The sequence below is a fragment of the Thermobia domestica genome, chromosome 1 (assembly GCF_964235325.1).
Source record: "Thermobia domestica chromosome 1, izTheDome1.hap1.1, whole genome shotgun sequence".
In the NCBI taxonomy this organism is placed as follows: Eukaryota; Metazoa; Arthropoda; class Insecta; order Zygentoma; family Lepismatidae; genus Thermobia; species Thermobia domestica.
The window spans coordinates 208,202,892-208,221,174 of NC_137454.1; the positions used below are offsets into that span (position 1 = coordinate 208,202,892).

The 18,283-nt window shown below is 37.8% G+C and overlaps 1 protein-coding gene across 2 annotated transcripts in view; it reads right to left on the bottom strand.

The window, feature by feature from the left end:
- Nucleotides 1–18,075, bottom strand: part of Fdh (alcohol dehydrogenase class-3 Fdh) — a 42,253-nt gene extending 24,178 nt beyond the window's left edge. Inside the window, exons 1-3 of one of the 2 annotated variants that reach the window (XM_081769219.1) lie at nucleotides 18,055–18,075; nucleotides 9,574–9,817; nucleotides 1,071–1,168 (exon numbers count right to left, since the gene is read on the bottom strand). In XM_081769219.1, the coding sequence (XP_081625345.1) occupies nucleotides 1,071–1,168; nucleotides 9,574–9,817; nucleotides 18,055–18,060 (348 nt within the window). In that variant the 5' untranslated portion in view covers nucleotides 18,061–18,075. Of the gene's footprint in view, nucleotides 1–1,070; nucleotides 1,169–9,573; nucleotides 9,818–17,924 lie in introns of both variants that reach the window. The other variant, XM_081769211.1, reaches the window with a different exon arrangement.
- Nucleotides 18,076–18,283: the final 208 nt, after the last annotated feature.

An 18,283-nucleotide genomic window follows, 5' to 3' on the forward strand; every position in this document is an offset into this window, starting at 1 on the left:
CGTAATAAACAAGTTAAATGTGCATGCCTTGCAGTGGGAATTCCCACTTTTAAAGATAACAAGCTGGAATGTCTCGATGAATACTTAAATTATATGGAGCCCATCGCACAAGGACTTGATCGACTCCAATCGTCTGACTCTTTTATGGCGAGCTTATCCCAGAACTTACTCGCATGATGAAAGTTCTGAAAAAACTGGAACTACGTTCATTAAAGTACTGTAATCCAGTAGTGAAGGCATTGCTAAAGGGCAGGAACAAAAGATAATCAGTAAATGATGCTATCCTTGCTTCTGTCACTCATCCGTTTTTTAAACTTAGATGGATTCTCAAGGAAAACAGATCATCTGTGAAAGATGCATTTATGGAAAAGATTCGCCATGAGCACTCAACTGACAAGACTGTAAAAATCAAATGAAAAAGCAGATGATCTTAATGATGAACAATATTATTTGCTCCAATCGGACACCAGTGATAACGAGAAGAATATATGTGCGTCCACAAATGCTTCTTAGTTACAGTGTCCCTAATACCTTGAGGATTCAAATACTTCATTGTGTGTACTAGAGAAGTACCTGCATGTTCTAAAATTATTTAAAAGTTCAATACATGTGTGCCAAGTTCAGCTGCTGTTGAACAACTTTTATCATTTGGGGGCCTCATTATGAGATCCCACTGAATGAGTATGAGTGACAAATGTTCGAGAAACAATTACTGCTGAAAACGAATAGGCAATTCTTAAATGAACGAATCGTGATTGATGTAGCCCTAATGGAAGTGTTAGATGTTGGTTATCGCAAAAAAAAATGGATGTGTTTGATGTCTGAACTATTATATAAACCACAGTCAATACAAATATTTTGCAGGCTATGTATAAAATTAATGATACGTATTTTGTATTTTACATAAATTTTGCGATACTGTTTTGTATTTCAAATAGGTTTGCTGATCTATTTTGCCCAGCACTGGTTGTATACAAGTCTAATTTCAAGGAATATAAAAATCAACAATTATATGATACAATTAATATTATCTGGAGCTAACAAGATTAATAATCATAACATATATATACCTGTGTTGTGCGTATTTTACCACACAGGTTGGTTTTCGGAGACTTACAAAACTTGCATTCACCGCATTGTGGAATATACAATGGTATGACATGATCACCTGAAAAAAATCAGAACAGAACTTAATAACCATTACATTATCTTCCAAATTTGCACAACCTTCACAAATATAGTCATAATGGATGAACTAATAATTCTTTTAAGCATCGTACGACAAATAAAGCAATTACACTGAAATCTCTTACATAATGAGAAAATGCAAACTGAAAGAACTGCTTCTGGATCATACAATTCCTACAATTCGTTCAGATTATTAAATGTATATTATTATGTTTTATTATCTACTCCCCCCTCCAAAATATCTCTCAATAACAAATATTTATCCACCCTCCCAGCCGACTGAATACTCCCTCTTCCCCTCATGAGTTCTCGACGCTCTCAGCTAACTGAAACTACAAGCAACGGAAGGAAATTAAGAAATTAAAAATTGCTTTCCTTTATAACTTTTCAGTGTGCATTACAAATATACTTTCGTCTCAGTATTTATCCATTTTTTCAAAATCCACAATTGGACCGATGGACCTAGCAATTATGTTAAAGAAGCATTTTGATCAATGATAAAGTCACAGTAAGTGTTTTCAAAGGAATGCCCATATCTATTGCTGTCTGTGTAAATCGCACCATCACACAGGAATGATGGAAGTCCGAACTTCCAGAATTTGTATGGCACGTATGAATAGCAATTATTACAATTTCAATGGTACAGTACATGCGATGTGACGCCCAGCAAAGACCTCGGTTCGGTACGCAAATTAATGCCTTCAGAAGACAGTTCATGCGCTTAGGTGAACAGTTGACAAGCAAACAGGAAACTTATGTGCAAGCATCACTACGCCTTGTCTACGTCAAAGGGCCCAATACTGGCGGCTGCATTTAAACAGTGCCGCATGGCTGGCCCACAAGAATGCAGGTTCTTTATACTACTAAACTAATACATGTACAAGGCATGCCACCATGACAGTGATGAGTGTATGAAAGCAACCAATCATACGAATGGTAACAAGTGTGGACTTCTGTATCGACAGTATCTGCTGAACACTAGACTGGTGGTAGCATGGCTTTTCATCACTTTCTCTTGACTCAGAATAACAAACGCCTCACGGTACATTCAGCGCATGGGCACCATCATTGGCGTGCTCAGTGGAGACGACAGTGCTTTTGAACAAGTATTCTTCCTGTCCCACTGGATGGCTCTGTCCTTGTTCGACTATCGTGATGAGCGCAATCTGCCAGCCTATTGTTGAGCGTCATAGCGGCAGAACGATAGGTGTGATTGTGTAAAAAAACCACTGGCTACGACACGCGACATCTGTTGCTACGCGTTGAGGGAAACTTCTAGAGGCTGAGGTCAGCATTACTTCAGACAACTCCAGATGGCATATTTCAGGACAAAACTCAGTTATAACTACAGGACATGGATGATTAACACCATACTGGTTTATTGAGGTTAGATGTGTAGTCGAGTCTTGTTATTCCTATAAAGATATTTAATGAATCTGCAGAAAAAAATCTCCAACACACATGTTTTTCTTGGAGTTGCAATTTTCACAAACAGCAGGGTATAATTTTTGATGTAACGGTTGTAGAAAAAGTTAGAATCACATACGGCCAAAGTTATTAAAAGCCACAATGGTTTTAGGACTGATTGGTTGATTTGGAGCTTAGTGTCCATTTTAGCACCGAGGTTACATACGACGTAAACCTACAGCTTAACGTGAAATTGGAACCACAGGGGCTCCCACTAGGAATCCCGCGCTGTCTAGAACTCAAATACTCAACTTTAAGTAAGAAAGTGTAAAAATGAAGATTAAGATTACAAAGAAATGCGAATAAATATTTAGAAACATAATTAAAGTAGTTTATTAATTGTTATTGTGTTAGTAATCGTGTAATTATCGTAGTTGGAATATTGATCTACTGTACGTAGTCAAGACATACATGTATCATTTTTAATTTGTCTAATAAATTAGTACAATCACTAGCACGATCTACGCAAAATGATAATGATCAGCATGTTAGAGATACTGAAGTAATGCTTATTGAATTGGAGACACGAGATGCATGGATTGAAGCACTGGAGAATCAGATCATTCAGGTCATTTTGTATAAACCAATTTTTATACAAAAATATACAGACTTCAATTCGCAAGCAAAATACCGTATTTGCGCGAATATAGGCCGCATTTTCCCTCTAAATTTTGGCTTGAAAGTCATGGTGCGGCCTATAATCGAGATTTTCTCCCTTAGATCATAAATCGTAAGTTTAAAAATGACGTGTACACATACCTTGTGGGTTGAAATGAGTACCATTACAGGTTACTGCAGTTACTTAGGTAAAACATCAAAACTTGAGACGAAAACAGCAGAAAAACATCTTGTTCGCAAAAATTGCCACCTTCATTGGGTACCGGTAACATCTTACAATGGTACAAAACACTTGGACACTTGATACTTTTATTAATCTTTGTTATGCAGTATATATAATACAGATGGTGATCAGAAAAATGGAAACACCTGTAGTTGGCAACGCGTCAGATGTATGGGTTGGCAGTGGTGTCGTGGCGCCCGCAGCGCCGGACCGCTGGTGGTGGTGTGTTAGGTCGGTCTCAATACTACGTCAGGCGCAGTAGAACAACAGTGTCCAGTGGCTGCAGCAGACGGAGGTAGTGTAAAATGGGAGACCTCTCAGATTTTCAAAGAGGGCAAATTGTTGGTGTGCGGTTATGTGGAGTGTGTGTGACGGCAGTGGCTACTGTGTTAGGTGTGTCGCGTGGGACAGTGTCGAAGGTGATGACGGTCTACACAACACACGGGAAAACCACATCGGAAAAGCGGAACAGTGGGCGAAAGAAAATCATGAGTGACAGGTCACGCCGGGTATTAAAGCGCATTGTCACGCAGAACCGTCGTGCCACTGCGGAGCAAGTGACGGAGGAACTCAATGAGCACCTCCCCCACCCTGTTTCGACAATCACAGTCCGCCGCGAATTACATGACATGAACTTACGGGGTCATGTTGCATGGGCCAAACCTGCTCATCAGGGACCATAACGCTTTCGCACGCCGCAAATGGTGCCACGACTATGCAACTTGGACCGTTGAGGACTGGAAACGTGTGATAGGGTCGGATGAGTTATCCTTCACCCTATTCCCAACCACGGGCCGTGTTTATGTGTGGAGAACGCCCAAAGAAGCTTATGAGCTGCAGTGTCTCCGCCCAACTGTGAAACATGGCAGCGGCTCGGAGATGCTGTGGGCCGCCATATCGGTTTTCATTGGGTCCTGTGGTCACACTTAGCGGACGAATCACTGCCAACGATTATGTCGCAATTTTAGGAGACCACTTGCATCCTATGGTCCGGGTGTTGTTCCCGGACAATGACGCCATCTTCCAGGATAATAATGCACCCATTCACACAGCTGGCGTTGTTGCAGCGTGGTTTGAGGAACATCGGGATGAAGTTCAACACCTCCCCTGGCCCGCCCAATCCCCAGATCTCAACATAATTGAACATCTGTGGTCCGTCTTGGAAACACGACTCCGGCGACGATTTCCACCTTCATCCTCTCTCACAGAACTGGCCGATGCCCTGCACGAGGAATGGTGTAAAATTACACTTGCTACCATTCACGACCTCTATGCCTCCATCCCACGTCGCATCAAGGCTGTTCTGAAGGCGAAAGGTGGCCCGACACCATATAATCTGGTAAGTTGCAATTTCGTTCAGGTGTTTCCATTTTTCTGATCACCATCTGTATATACTGTATATTTATATAGAGTAGCTGTTCTTGAAAAAAGAAAAACAACTTTGTGTCGCAAAAGTGTCGACTTATTTGTACCCACTCAAATCATGCACAATTACTTCCCACATCTCAGCATCACCAGCGTCTGATTCTTCACTCTGTCTACACGATCCAGAACGCTGCTCAGAGTCATTATCATAAAGAAGGTCATCTTCATGAGTTACCCTTGATTATGCGGGTGTTAAAGAAGGGGAGGAGAGATGAATCGCAAAGTCTGTCTAATTGAACTTTCTTGTAAATTTAGTACTGTGGCCTATATTCGAGATTTATTTTTTCTATAATTTCGTGTCAAAAGTTTAGCTGCGGTCTATATTCACGCAAACATGTCTATTTCTTTAATTTTATGTGAGTACTGTGGCAATAATACTTTGCTGTTTTCATCGGGACTTTTCTTATCGATTTCACATGTCAGTTACATATACTTTTAATTGTGGACTTGGGGGAAATGGTGGTCTAACCAACAATAATTTAAACATGAGAAACACAGGATTAAAGTTTTCCATTCTCTTCTGAAAATTATTTCACAGAGCTTATATTTGGCAGCTGGTATAATGAAACTCTCAATTTGTATGCTCCGCTGTAGATTTATACTAGAAATTGAGAATTAGTTTGCGATTTGCTTTCTATTTATGTTGTGGATCTAGAGATGTGGATGTTGGCTAGACCATTATTGCACCCAGGACCATAATTGAAGCACACATCATTCTAGAAGCCAGAGCTCTCAGCATTAGGAGCTGCTATGTTAACAACACATCATCTGTTACTAACAATTTGGCTGACTATATCATTTTCTAGGCTGTAAAGTCAGGATTTATTTATTTATTTATTTATTTTTTAAATTAAACACGGAAAAATCTTAATCACTTTCTGCTGACAGAGTATTTTTACACAGCCATGTGTTTTTAAACTGGAATTGGATCCCCTGCGTCCCGAATACGACAGTCATGTCATAACATACTATTTTCAGATATCTCTGGTCCCTTTGTCAACGTATCATCTACCGCTAAACTGTCCAATAAAACACGGTGATATGCCCTTGTCATTCGTAAGAACCCATGCTCCAATAATAATAATAATAATAATAATAATAATAAAACTTTGTAAAGACGAAAAATATTACTTTAATCCACTCTTTATGAAAATTGATTAAAATATAAACACACTCAAATGGAAGTAGTTGTAGCCAGTAATTGTTACACATCTTGAACTATTTTCTTCTGAAGCTGCGATAATTATGAAGTGTTAAAAAAGCAGAACGTTGAAACAGTTTTTCCGTTATAAATTAACCCAACAGTTTTCACCATCACTGTTAGTAACAATATGTTCTACTTTTTGGACATTGCATAATTATCTCAACATCAGAAGAGAATAACTCATTTTCAGATATGAAACACATTTCTGGCTTATAACTAATTTCTATATGATCAAGCGTTTACTCCCTTAATAATAATAATAAAAAAAGTGAACTTCTTTTTAACAAAGATCTTCTACTGAAATACGAGTTTTTACGAATGGACTAAACCTATTACTATAATTTAGTGAGGAGTGTAGTGGCAGAAGATACAATTGATGAAGGAATTAGAGAAGTCCTGAAGCCATATGTTGTGATTCTCATGCACAGGATGCAAAACTTTTATATATATGCATTAAATATATAGCTTCTGTAAGTAAATCCAGTAACGTTATTTACCATTTTTTCTTTCAACAATTCTACCTTCACCCGAAATGAATCGACCAGTTATATTATTGATGGATAACTTAAGTTCCACCTTGTTTTACTTAGACCTCGTGCATTAATTTCACTTCTTGTTTCTTTTCTCCTTTTCTTAACACTTTATACAGTGGTTCTCAACCGACGTGTTGCGACACACTGTGTCACGCACTCTCCTGGGGTGTGTCCCGAAATTTTAGAATTTCAAAATCATAAAGAATTTAATAATAATTAGTTAAAATCGTCATGATACCGATGGCTAAGAAATCGAACCCAAAAAGATGTGAGGATTATAGAACTATTAGTCTCATATCTCATGCAGCTAAAATTCTGCTCCAAAAACTGAACAGAAGGTTATATGGGAGAACAAATAAAGAAGTTGAGGAGGAGCAGTTCGGGTTCGGAAGAGGCAAGGGCACAAGAGATGCAATTGGATTATTACGGGCAATCGGTGAAAGATTTATAGAAAAAGGGAAAGAGGTGTATGTTATATTTATGGATCTAGAAAAGGCTTTTGACCGCGTGAATTGGGAATTGTTGTTGGGAGTTCTAACGAAGATAGGGTTGGAAAGGAAAGATAGAAGACTCATACGAAACTTACACATGAACCAACAAGTAGGTGTTAGGATAGCGAAAGAACTGACGGGAGAGGAGTTCGACAAGGATGCTGCCTCTCTCCAACACTATTTAACGTCTATCTAGAAGAGACATGAAAAAGAGTTTACATGATGATGATGGTATTTCGGTAGGAGGTAGAACGATTAGATGCATAAGATTTGCAGATGATATGGCGCTTGTTGCAGAATCTGAAAAGAAAATCAATAAAATGTTAGAAAAAATGAGAAAGGGCTTTGAAGAATATGGGATGAAAATAAATGTTAGAAAGACAAAAGCCATGGTGATTAGAACGAAGGGGTCTGTGTCAAATATAAAAGTAGGAGGGAAGAAAATAGAACAAGTGAATAGTTTTCGATATCTGGGTAGTATTCTTAGTAATGGGAGGATAATATTAAGATGAATCTCGCAGAGATAGGAATACAAAGTAGAAACTGGATCCAATTAGCTAAGGATAGAAGTCAGTGGAGAGCTTTCGTGAACGCGGCACTGAACCTCCGGGTTCCACAGGATATAGAGTTAGTTAGTTATTCTTAGTAATGACACGAAGTGCGAACGTGAAATAAAAGCAAGAATAGGAATGGCGAAAGAAGTCTTTAGGAGGAAGAAAAGTCTGTTTTGTGGGACCTTGAATAAAGAGTTGAGAAAAAGACACAAAATGCTTCGTGTGGAGTGTCGTACTGTATGGGGCGGAAACGGACATTATGTAAAGGTGATGAAAATCGACTGGAAGCCTTCGAAATGTGGGTGTGGAGAAGAATGGAAAGAATTAGTTGGGTCGAGCGCAAAACGAATGAGAGAGTGTTAGAAATGGTGGGTGAGAAAAGAACACTTTTAGATATTATTAGGAAGAGGAAGAGGAAGAGAAACTGGTTGGGACATTGCCTAAGAGGAGATTGTATCATGAGGGACGTCCTAGAGGGTATGGTGTCGGGAAAGAGAGGGAGGGGGCGTAGGAGACTACAATTAATGGATGATATAAAAACAGAAAGATCATACGCGAAGACGAAGAAGTTAGCGGACGACCGTGGAGCATGGAAGCTTCTCAGCTGCGGCAAGTGACCTGCCAAGAAAGGCAGAATACCTATGATGATGAGTTAAAATCGAGACAGACTGTACCAGTTAATACCTCTAGCGGTAGCATAATGCTCAGTGCTATATCGAGTCATTATAAAAATTAATAGGTTTCACCATTATAATAGATATTATTATTATTATTATTATTATTATTATTATTATTATTATTATTAATAATAATAATAATAATAATAATAATAATAATAACAACAAACAAGTGTGTCGTGAAGGCAAAAAAGATTGAAAACCCCTGCTTTATACTACCACACAGTAGCCGAATAGCTCAATACACACCCACACACATACACAAAGGCAACTATTTCCAATTTTCTATTCACATTCTTGTTCGCCACAAGACATACTTCATATAAAGGATGAAAACATATAACTGGACAACTTCCTGAGAGAACAGCATGGAATAAAGTTTCTCACGATATTTCTTTCCCAGGAGACAGACTCACAAAGAACGTGTAAAGATATTACATTTCTAATTTTACATCCCTTCAGGGTAAAGGGCATGGATGATTAATGACAGCGAACGATAATGAAATGATTGATGGAATGAGAATGTGTGAGAAAAGCCACGAACTCACGTGGCAAGGAACCGTTCTACCACTGAGCTATCGTGCCTCAATGTTCAAAGTTAAAAATAAAGACTAACTTAATTTTATTTAAATGAGTTGGATTTTGAATTGTCTAGATCGAAAACACATTTCAATTGTCTACAAGCTATGAACACATTTTGTGTCATATGAAGTAGTGAAGTGGAACCTAGTATTTTCTGATTTACGCACTCAAATCGCCAGGCTCACTCATATTATTTGCACTAAAAGCTATGTTTAACATTTTTGTCTATTACTACTGTTACGCAATCAAAATGAATCCTACATTATACTAGCACTTAACCAAGCCTTTTTTCCTCCTAATAAATGAATACTTAGCATGAAAAATTATTCATCTACTTCGAACTCACGAAGTCCAGATTTGAACCTACTGATAAGTAATCCTGAAATATTTGTCCAGAAGTTCCCATCAATCTCACCATCTTTCATTATTAATCCTTCCAATGTAAAATAACCTCATGGCTGTAACTCACTCGAACTTCCTTAAATGAGGAAATAAACAAAGATTCGTAAAAATTGAATTATTGTAAGTTAACTAGTCTCATTGAATTTAAAAATTGCACTCTGCTACTCTACAACCTTTCAACGCAAAGTAAGTGAACTATTAGTTTATACCTGGTTGAACAGATGTCACTCCTTCTCCCACACTCTCAACAATTCCACCTCCTTCATGACCTAAAACAACAGGGAACAGGCCTTCGGGATCAAAGCCATCCAATGTGTACGCATCTGTATGACAAACGCCAGTTGCTAATATCTTAATACGAACTTCTCCAGCTTTGGGTGGTGCAACTTCTATAGTTTCTATACTCAGAGGCTTCTTCGGTTCCCATGCCACAGCAGCAGTACATTTGATAACCTGTTTAAGAAGTACAAAACTATTATATTTGCAGTATATCGTTACTAACTTATTTTCCATGAAAAACAGCAAAACCCAAAAACCCTTTTAGTGCGGAAGACTAATGCGTAAATTTTTAAAAATTAACTGAACCTATGATTTAAAGAATGAAAGGTTCATCGGAACAGAAACAAAATATTTCCATCTTGCGTGAAGCCCAAACATCATCAATGGGTTCAATTTTTGCTTCTACTAGAAACACACAGAATTATCCTCTATGGCTTTCTCCACCCTTTTGAGATTATGATTATTTAATTTCTGCCTATCAACTTAGAATACTAGGCTGCAGTTCTTCAGTTACTGAACAAAATTTTGTTAGTTGCTCGAACAAATCATCAGGAACGTGTTACATTTGTTGGATAATAAAGCTTAGCTCAGTCACAAGTATGACACTACCCTTACCAGAATGTATCTGGGTACAATATTTGCATCATCATTTTGCCAGTTTCCATGGTAATCATAGATAATAATGTTTAAACCTGAAGCATTGGCTTGAGGAAACTATACTGTTTGTCGCTTCATATCCAACTGTTGTTTAACGTCTGACAACCAGAGGACAAATTTTACATATTTTCTACTACAGGCAAAATGACTTCTAGTATTAAATTTGGTTCTCTAATAAAATGTATATTTAAGTTATGTCCTTTACGCTAAACGAAACGGATGATTAATGAAACTGATAGTTGATGGATGAGAATGTAGGAGGAATGAAAGAACTTCGAAAAAACCTACGGACAGGGTGTTGTACACCAAAAACACACACACAGCTTGGGATCGAGTCAGTGAACCCTTCCATCAGAGGTGCTCTCCCTATCACTAAGTAACTACTGTTCCTAGATTTTTGATGATGTAGTTTTCTTACGAAGTTTACGAACTTTACTTAAAATCAAAAAATGCTATATTAAAACAGCTAACAAGCCTCAAGAATTACTAAGTTGAGGTAAGTTTCACGTATGCCGTACGATGAAAAGTAGACACTATGAGCTACAGAAATAGGATCAATTGGAGTAGCCAGTTTAAATTGACTAGTTGTTCCCCCAACAACTTTCGGCTCATCTACAAATTTCCTGCATGCAACAACAACTACAACCAGACTGACAAACTAAGGCGTCCTAATTTTAAAATGTGGAAAAGATTGGTTTACTGACTTCTTGGATACTTGTGTTGGACATAATGCAGGTTAGCTACATGCGACGTTCAGGACTTGGTCCGAAAATCCATTAGGAAATGATGCGTCCCCTCTCTACAGCTCTGATCTTTCATCTTGTGACTTTACATCTTCGATCTTCTAAAGACGGCGTTGAAGAGTCAGAAGTTTCATTCAGAAGATGAATCCCACCATCTCTGAACGGTTCGAACGCCAATCTTCCAATTGTACGTGAACGGCATTGATAGATTGGTCACGAAATTGTACAAATGTCTGAACGCGTATTGTGACTTTTTCTGAAGCACACGGTGTGACAGTTCTCATAGATGCCTTTACATTGTATGTATAAGGGGGCAAATATCATTAATACTTTTGTAGATATTGTCTGCAAATGAGTTTCAGTTGATCACACCACATACTGTATAACTGGTTTTATAGGCAGTAATTCTATAACGCTACATCGCTTTGGACTTAGATTTCCAATTTAAGTATCAGTCAAAGGAACATACTTTTTCAAAAAAATAAAACACGCGATTGAAGATAAATTACAGGTATGTAATGACTAATATTTTTTAAATGTTGCAAGGGAAAAAATGGATTATAGGTGAGTGTAGTGATTTAATAAAGGCTGAAGCGCATATTTCTTTTTGATAACATGGAATGTGTGAATCATTAAAAACAAAGCAGGTTAAGGAGAATGTTTGAAGTGATTTGGCATGACATTTGTACTGGTCTTCAGGTCAAGTTAAATGTATTACAACCGAGGTAGCCGCGAGCATTTTTGAACTAGATTATTAATAAAAACTGAATTACACTTCAGTGTTTTATAACACAGTGAGGGGTGCGGTGGTTCAGTGGTAAAGCGTTCACCTCTCGTCTATGGGGGTCCCTGATTCGATCCCAGCCAGCCCCAAGTAAACTTTGTAGTAGACAAACACCGTGTGATTTTTTTGGTTTTTTCCCCGTTTCCTCCCACTTGTTACTTCCACCATTACAGTCTACCTTAGCCATAATCGCGGGACAGTTTAAAAAATAAAGTGATTTCATTAAAGTTTGAAGCACAGATATAGTTCCTGTCGACATGTTACTAAAAATAACGCAAATTTCGAAGTATTTTACAAGGGGGTGACATCAATACCGGTCTTCAGATTAGATTAGAGAAATGTGTCAATTTGGTTACCGTAAACATCTGCCTAACAAGCATCTACTTAGAATAAAACAACAATTTATATTTATTCATACCGTTATTGTTGGAGCTTCATTTCAGGGAAAATTATAAAAAGGAGTATTCTTTTGGACAAAGAACTTTTACAGGAGTGATCCAAGAAACACTAACATTTTCTCTACAATACAACAAACTGATCTACATTGTTTATTAGCAACGTGATTTCTCAAGGAACACGCATTGAGTAGATTAAATCGGTCACTGAAACGATGCGTCAAATTGTCGTTCACCATTTGGGTATGTGGGTACAATTTTAATTTCTATTACTTATGCGTTTTAGTAGTTTGGTTATATAGGATTGACTTTTTTGTACTGCCCCACTTGGTTGATTAATTTTAAGTAACTTTCATCGCTCAAGCGGTCGGAAATAATGATGGTTGCAGTTTTTCTCTGTTGTGTTTCCTTGGTTGCGTAAGCAAAGGAAGCAGACAACATGCTTCCGATCATCTGCGCGGGTTTGCGCCGTCTGTTGAACATAAAGAAAGTGTGTGACAGGCAAAAACCTGGAGCTACGGAAGAGGTGACTAACTCGTCAGATGAGGAGCTTTACTTTCTTCAGTGTCCAGGGCCATATTTACGCATGAGTCAACAGGGACCATGGACAGGACTTGCAAATTTTGAATGGTAGCAAGATACTGGATCAGTTTTTAAAAATTCTTTTCATACTTCAGTTCTGCAAATTTATTGTGCACGTGGGATATAGGCGCGGGATTTTTACATATATTTTACACATTTTTCCACTACCATTTTGTTTGTTCACTCTAATGCACTTGTTTTAAATGATATTGAAGGGGCAACGAAACTGTAAAATATGGGCCTGATAGGCCGCATTAGATTTCATAAAGAAATAAACTGATATCCATGCAATAAATGAAAAGAGGCAAAGACACGGTGAATGTCATCGATTGTTTGAGGAACTGCAGGCAGATGAGAAAATCATTTTTTGGTACACGAAGAATGAGTTTCAACTACATTCTTGGTAAAGCAGAAGGTCACTTAACATGCCCCCCCCCCCCTGCATTATAGTGGATAGTGCGCCTGAGGCAGAAGGGAAACTTTCAACAAGAGTAATAAATACAATAATAATAATAATAATAATGCAGTAAATTGTTACCCATCTTCCTCATTCAATTCCACACTTATACCTTCCCAGCACCTTTCAATTACATCTCTGGTATGATAATATTTGCTTTTCTTGGCCCACCGCAGGATTAACATGGGCCTACAGTATGCTAAAGGTAGCTGCAATTTAGACTTCGATTTCATTTTATATCACAGCGCATAGACAACCAGCAAAAAATTTTTAAAATTCCGGCAAAGTTATTGCTGCCGGTACGCCTGAACCTGCTTTGTGTGCTGTTTTATTTACAAACATGCACTTATTCTTCAAACTGGAAGGCGCCAGTCGACGCAGACAAAGCATGAACTAAGTTCTTCCTGCGTGTATCTACTGACGCGATGTTCCACTAGTTCCAGAAATTTGGCCTTATCAAAATGTTAAATGCAACAGAAAACTAGTTTACTTCATGGATTCGTACATCTTACACTGAGAATATTTTGATGTCCAGTCAATTAATAACTCGCAACTATCTGTTGCAGTTGGTAATAGTTCTGGCGATTGAGTTCGTGGTTTAGTTGACGCCAAGATTTTATGACGTTTATGTGGTGATTGCCAATTGATGTGCTTTAACTTACAAGGAGGGGTGTTACTGCATCTAGATTTGACATTTTAACTTGTGACAAACGTAGATCAGGAACTTGCAAGAGTTTTTCTCCGTTGTCACGTCGGTTAAGTTTATGGAGAATAATAATCCCTTTTCCTACACATACATGTGAATTCACCGTAGTTCAAAATTTTCATTCAGTTTTACGCACTGGTTAATCACGGCCACAAATTCAGTGTCAATATTGGAAGACTGAGACTTAAGCCCGTCTCACACAAATTTGAACTAAGACCTCAACCCAGGCTACACCTTAACAGTGCTTAACTCAAACTTCCATGCAATTTATTTTATCCTTAGGTGATGTAGGGGTGTTAGGGACGATCCTTAAAACTAGGTAGGTTTTACCAGCAGAGCCTCTCGTGGTCGCTGCAATAAACAGACGAAAAACGTGTTACGCACAGGGCAATCAACTGTCGTAATCGTAAATGTTGCTGACACAAAATCCGCCCTCCCCTTTCTCCCCTCCCCCCCCCAAAAAAAAAAAAAACGAGAGAGAAAGAGGAGCTGGTGGACCAGGGAGTGGATTCTTCGCCGCAATAATGCACAAAAAAGCACCGTATTTTCACTACTTACAAAAGATCCTTGTTCCAAAAAAATACAGAATGGATTATTCAGAATTTCATACGCTATTGAAATTAGTAACTTCGAAAATTCAGCAGCAAGATACGAACATGGGGGAGCCTGTGTCAGCTGAAAAATGGTCTGTAGATCCTTGGATCCACCAGATTGTAGAACTGAAAATCAAATGACTTGTCCAAATATGTAAATGAGGGCAGTTATCAGGCGCGGATAGCTAAAATAAAGAAGAAAGAGCAGTTTTCTAGTATAGGTACTGAGTGCATCCGCTCAGCTCACTACCCACAAAAAAGCCCATAAAATAAACTTACCGCGCCGGGAGCCCCTCTCATGAACTACACCCGGGATTTTTGTATTGTGTCAGCATTGTAGAACTGTTCCCTAAAATTTCACGAAAGCCACATACCACTGATGATAATTAACTCTCATTGTTTCTGTTACTGGCGCTGGTTTACTTTTGGCGCATCACATCTGAATTTTATGTTTACAAATGTAAGATTACTAGTCTAAAATTATTAAAAGTGCTTTACGACGGATAAAATAAGTGAGTTGGTATGAAAGATGCTTGTATAAAAACGATTTTCAAACGGTGGTGAATTTCTGCACAGTTTACAGAAGTTGTATTTTGTTTACAAGTGTAACGCTACTAGTATGAAACCATGACAAATGCTATTGAAACTCGTATCACTAACAAAACTATCGTTTTCACTACCATCGTTTATGCGGATACCCACCTTCGCTGACGCGCCTGTTCCCTCCAGATGCACATCCTCGCAGGTTGTTTTGTGTTTTTTGGGCTGTAGTTTTTACGCATGCATCCGGACGCTGTATTTAATACACAAAATCTTTCATTGCAATAGTGCACCCTTTTTCTAGTACGGTACTTTGGAATTTTTTTCAACAAGTTTCCAATAATGACGTTCTTGTCTTAGGGATACCTCCTAGATGAGAGGTTCTATAACTGATTTAGCGCAGTATAATTTTAAAGAAGGTACGAAGGTGGCAGACACAACTGGAATAATTTAAGATGATTTAATTTCTGTACGATCCACGGATATTATTCTTTTTATTTACCCTATAGCGTCCTTTAGCAAATAGTTCCTTATCTTTTTCTTTCTTTACGCTTACATTTTTGGTCATTTTCTACCAGAAATTAAAATCATCACATCACTGTTTCATTATTTCACATTTTGATTGCTTTGTGCACAATACCATTAAGGAAATTTACATTCATCTTTCAATAAGCATAAAATACATACGTTTATTCCTGTATGTGCCACATTATTGTTATTCACCCGACTCTGCAGTTCACTCGCGCCTTTGCTGTCTTGTGTAAGCATACTTGGTAAAAGTGGAAAATCGTAATGAATAACATAATTGTTGTTCACAAGTAATATTTGTGCCTTTGTAAAGTCAACATGTAGCCAAGGGACTTAACGTTCATCAGGAAACCATCTGCACCATTTTAACATGTGACTCCAACCACATGAGCTCTCATCGGTTCCCCGTACCAAAGGTGCGTATGAAACCCATTTGTCTGCATATAACTACAATGGAGTTGTAAGACCTAAATTGCAAGAGAAAAAGAGAACACAACCCAGTGTTAAGCTTCACTTCTCAACCCTTCACGTCTATTGTGATGCAAGATTTGTAACTACAACAATCGCACCTTCAGAAACTTACGTTAAAAAGTAACTACTTGTGCTGTACCTATCAATAATCTGTACAACATACAAAGGATTTTGCTTATATTTATCTAATACAAGCAGAACTCCTGGTCTTATTAAAGCCAATTTCATTCCACATCCATAAATATGAAGCAACAAAATATAAAATGACGATCCACCAAATGGGATAAATTCCGCAATCTGAGCTAGATGATTTTAGGGTGCAGATTTATCGTATGGATCCATACATAAATTCAACTGCATATATACCTCTTTTTCAGTAAATCGACTTTTGGTATTTTAAACAATCATTTTTGGGGTGTGGGCTTGCATTCCTATGTCCAGATTCACTTTAGGGGTTTTACTATACATACAGGATAAGAACTATTGTGAAAAAGACACCAACTAACTCGTGCTAGGTGGCCGATAAAAAGCACGAATGCTAACAGAGTCAGTTCACGAGCTCAGCAGGAAGGCCCGAGCGGGTGCATCCGTAGGGAGCAGGTACATTAGTGACTGTGAATAGCTAAAGATTTCAAAGAATATAGTGCACAGAACTGGATATGGCATAAAATTACTCACATGTTGATTTATGTACCTGCATGATACTAAATACGTTGTAGGTAATATCCTGAAATGTTTTCATTGCTTGTTTATTTATGCTTCAAACTAAGATATTACTAACGTAAATTTCACAATAATGTGGATCCCTTAACTCTCGACATTTCTATGTTTGGGTGTCATGAGTTAGCATATTTACTTTCCGATACTTCACCTTGCTTCACTTTCTATACTGTGATTACTAGCTACTCTGAGCGAATCCGAGTATAACCGGTTCGATATTAATTAATGTATCTTTACAGAGATAGGCATCGCACAGATAAGAACATACTTTATTTACATATTAGTTTATTAAAAGGATATAGTATACGAGAGTGCCTCATCATTTAGCGAGGACTCACGAAGTGCAGTCTTTTCAGGATTATTCATTGAGGATATAGGAACTTGAAAATGAGGTAAAAATGCGACTTTCATTTAATTACTGAGTAATATAAAATAAAATGTACGTCGGTTTGCGTTGCGTTTCGTTGTGTTTTATGGTATGCGAAGAATAATAATGTGCCCTTGTACGTAGTGTATGAGTATATGTGGGGGATTTGAAACACATATCGCATGTCACGTGCACGTGGATGCTTCTTACTACTTCTAAATGTAATAAAATCATTTTTATACGTAGTGCAACAGTAGGAAGTATCCACGCGCACAGATCATGAGGCACTGTTGTATACTATTACCTATTAAAATATTACAAACTTGTCCTGTACATTTTACAAATCTGTGGATTCATACAGTAAATCCACACAGATTTTAAGTCAATTTAGGCTGGTGTTATTATGCCTATCTGCAGAATAAAACTAGCAAACACGTCAGTCAGTAGATATGATATCGGTGAACCAAATTGTATTCCGTCCTCACCATTTAATGGCCCAAGCAAAATAATAATAATAATAATAATAATAATAATAATAATAATAATAATAAAATTTTGGCAGTTCTAGACAGTAGAAAGGACATTTATTCCGTTAAACGTAGCCAATTTTCGACATGGCAATAACAATTTATGAGTAAGTTAGGTTTATCGAACTCAAAACAGTATAGGATGAGAGATTGTAAATCCTTCCACGTCGTGACATGAGAATAATAGTAACTTAGTAGACAAATCAACTACCTGACCAGCAGTTTCTCCCATTTTTCTAGCAAAAGGACACTCTCAAGGGTAATCTAATCTAAAGCACACCGGCCCAGCACGATTAAAAACACGTGCAGAAGTGTTCACTTAGCATTGTTGCCAGGCTCACCTTCATAAATTTCTCAATTAAACTAACGCTTCAAATATAAAATGAGGTCTTCTTAAAATGTTCTTAAAATGTATAAGGGAATAATTTAGTTTCCGGAGATGGGGTATAATCAGCAACGAAACATATACAAACTATATATCAATCGATTCAACTTGACAAAACAAAGCGATCGATACCAATTTTAACTACTTCCGGTTTACTGAGTCTAATTTAGTTTCCGGGGTTGGGG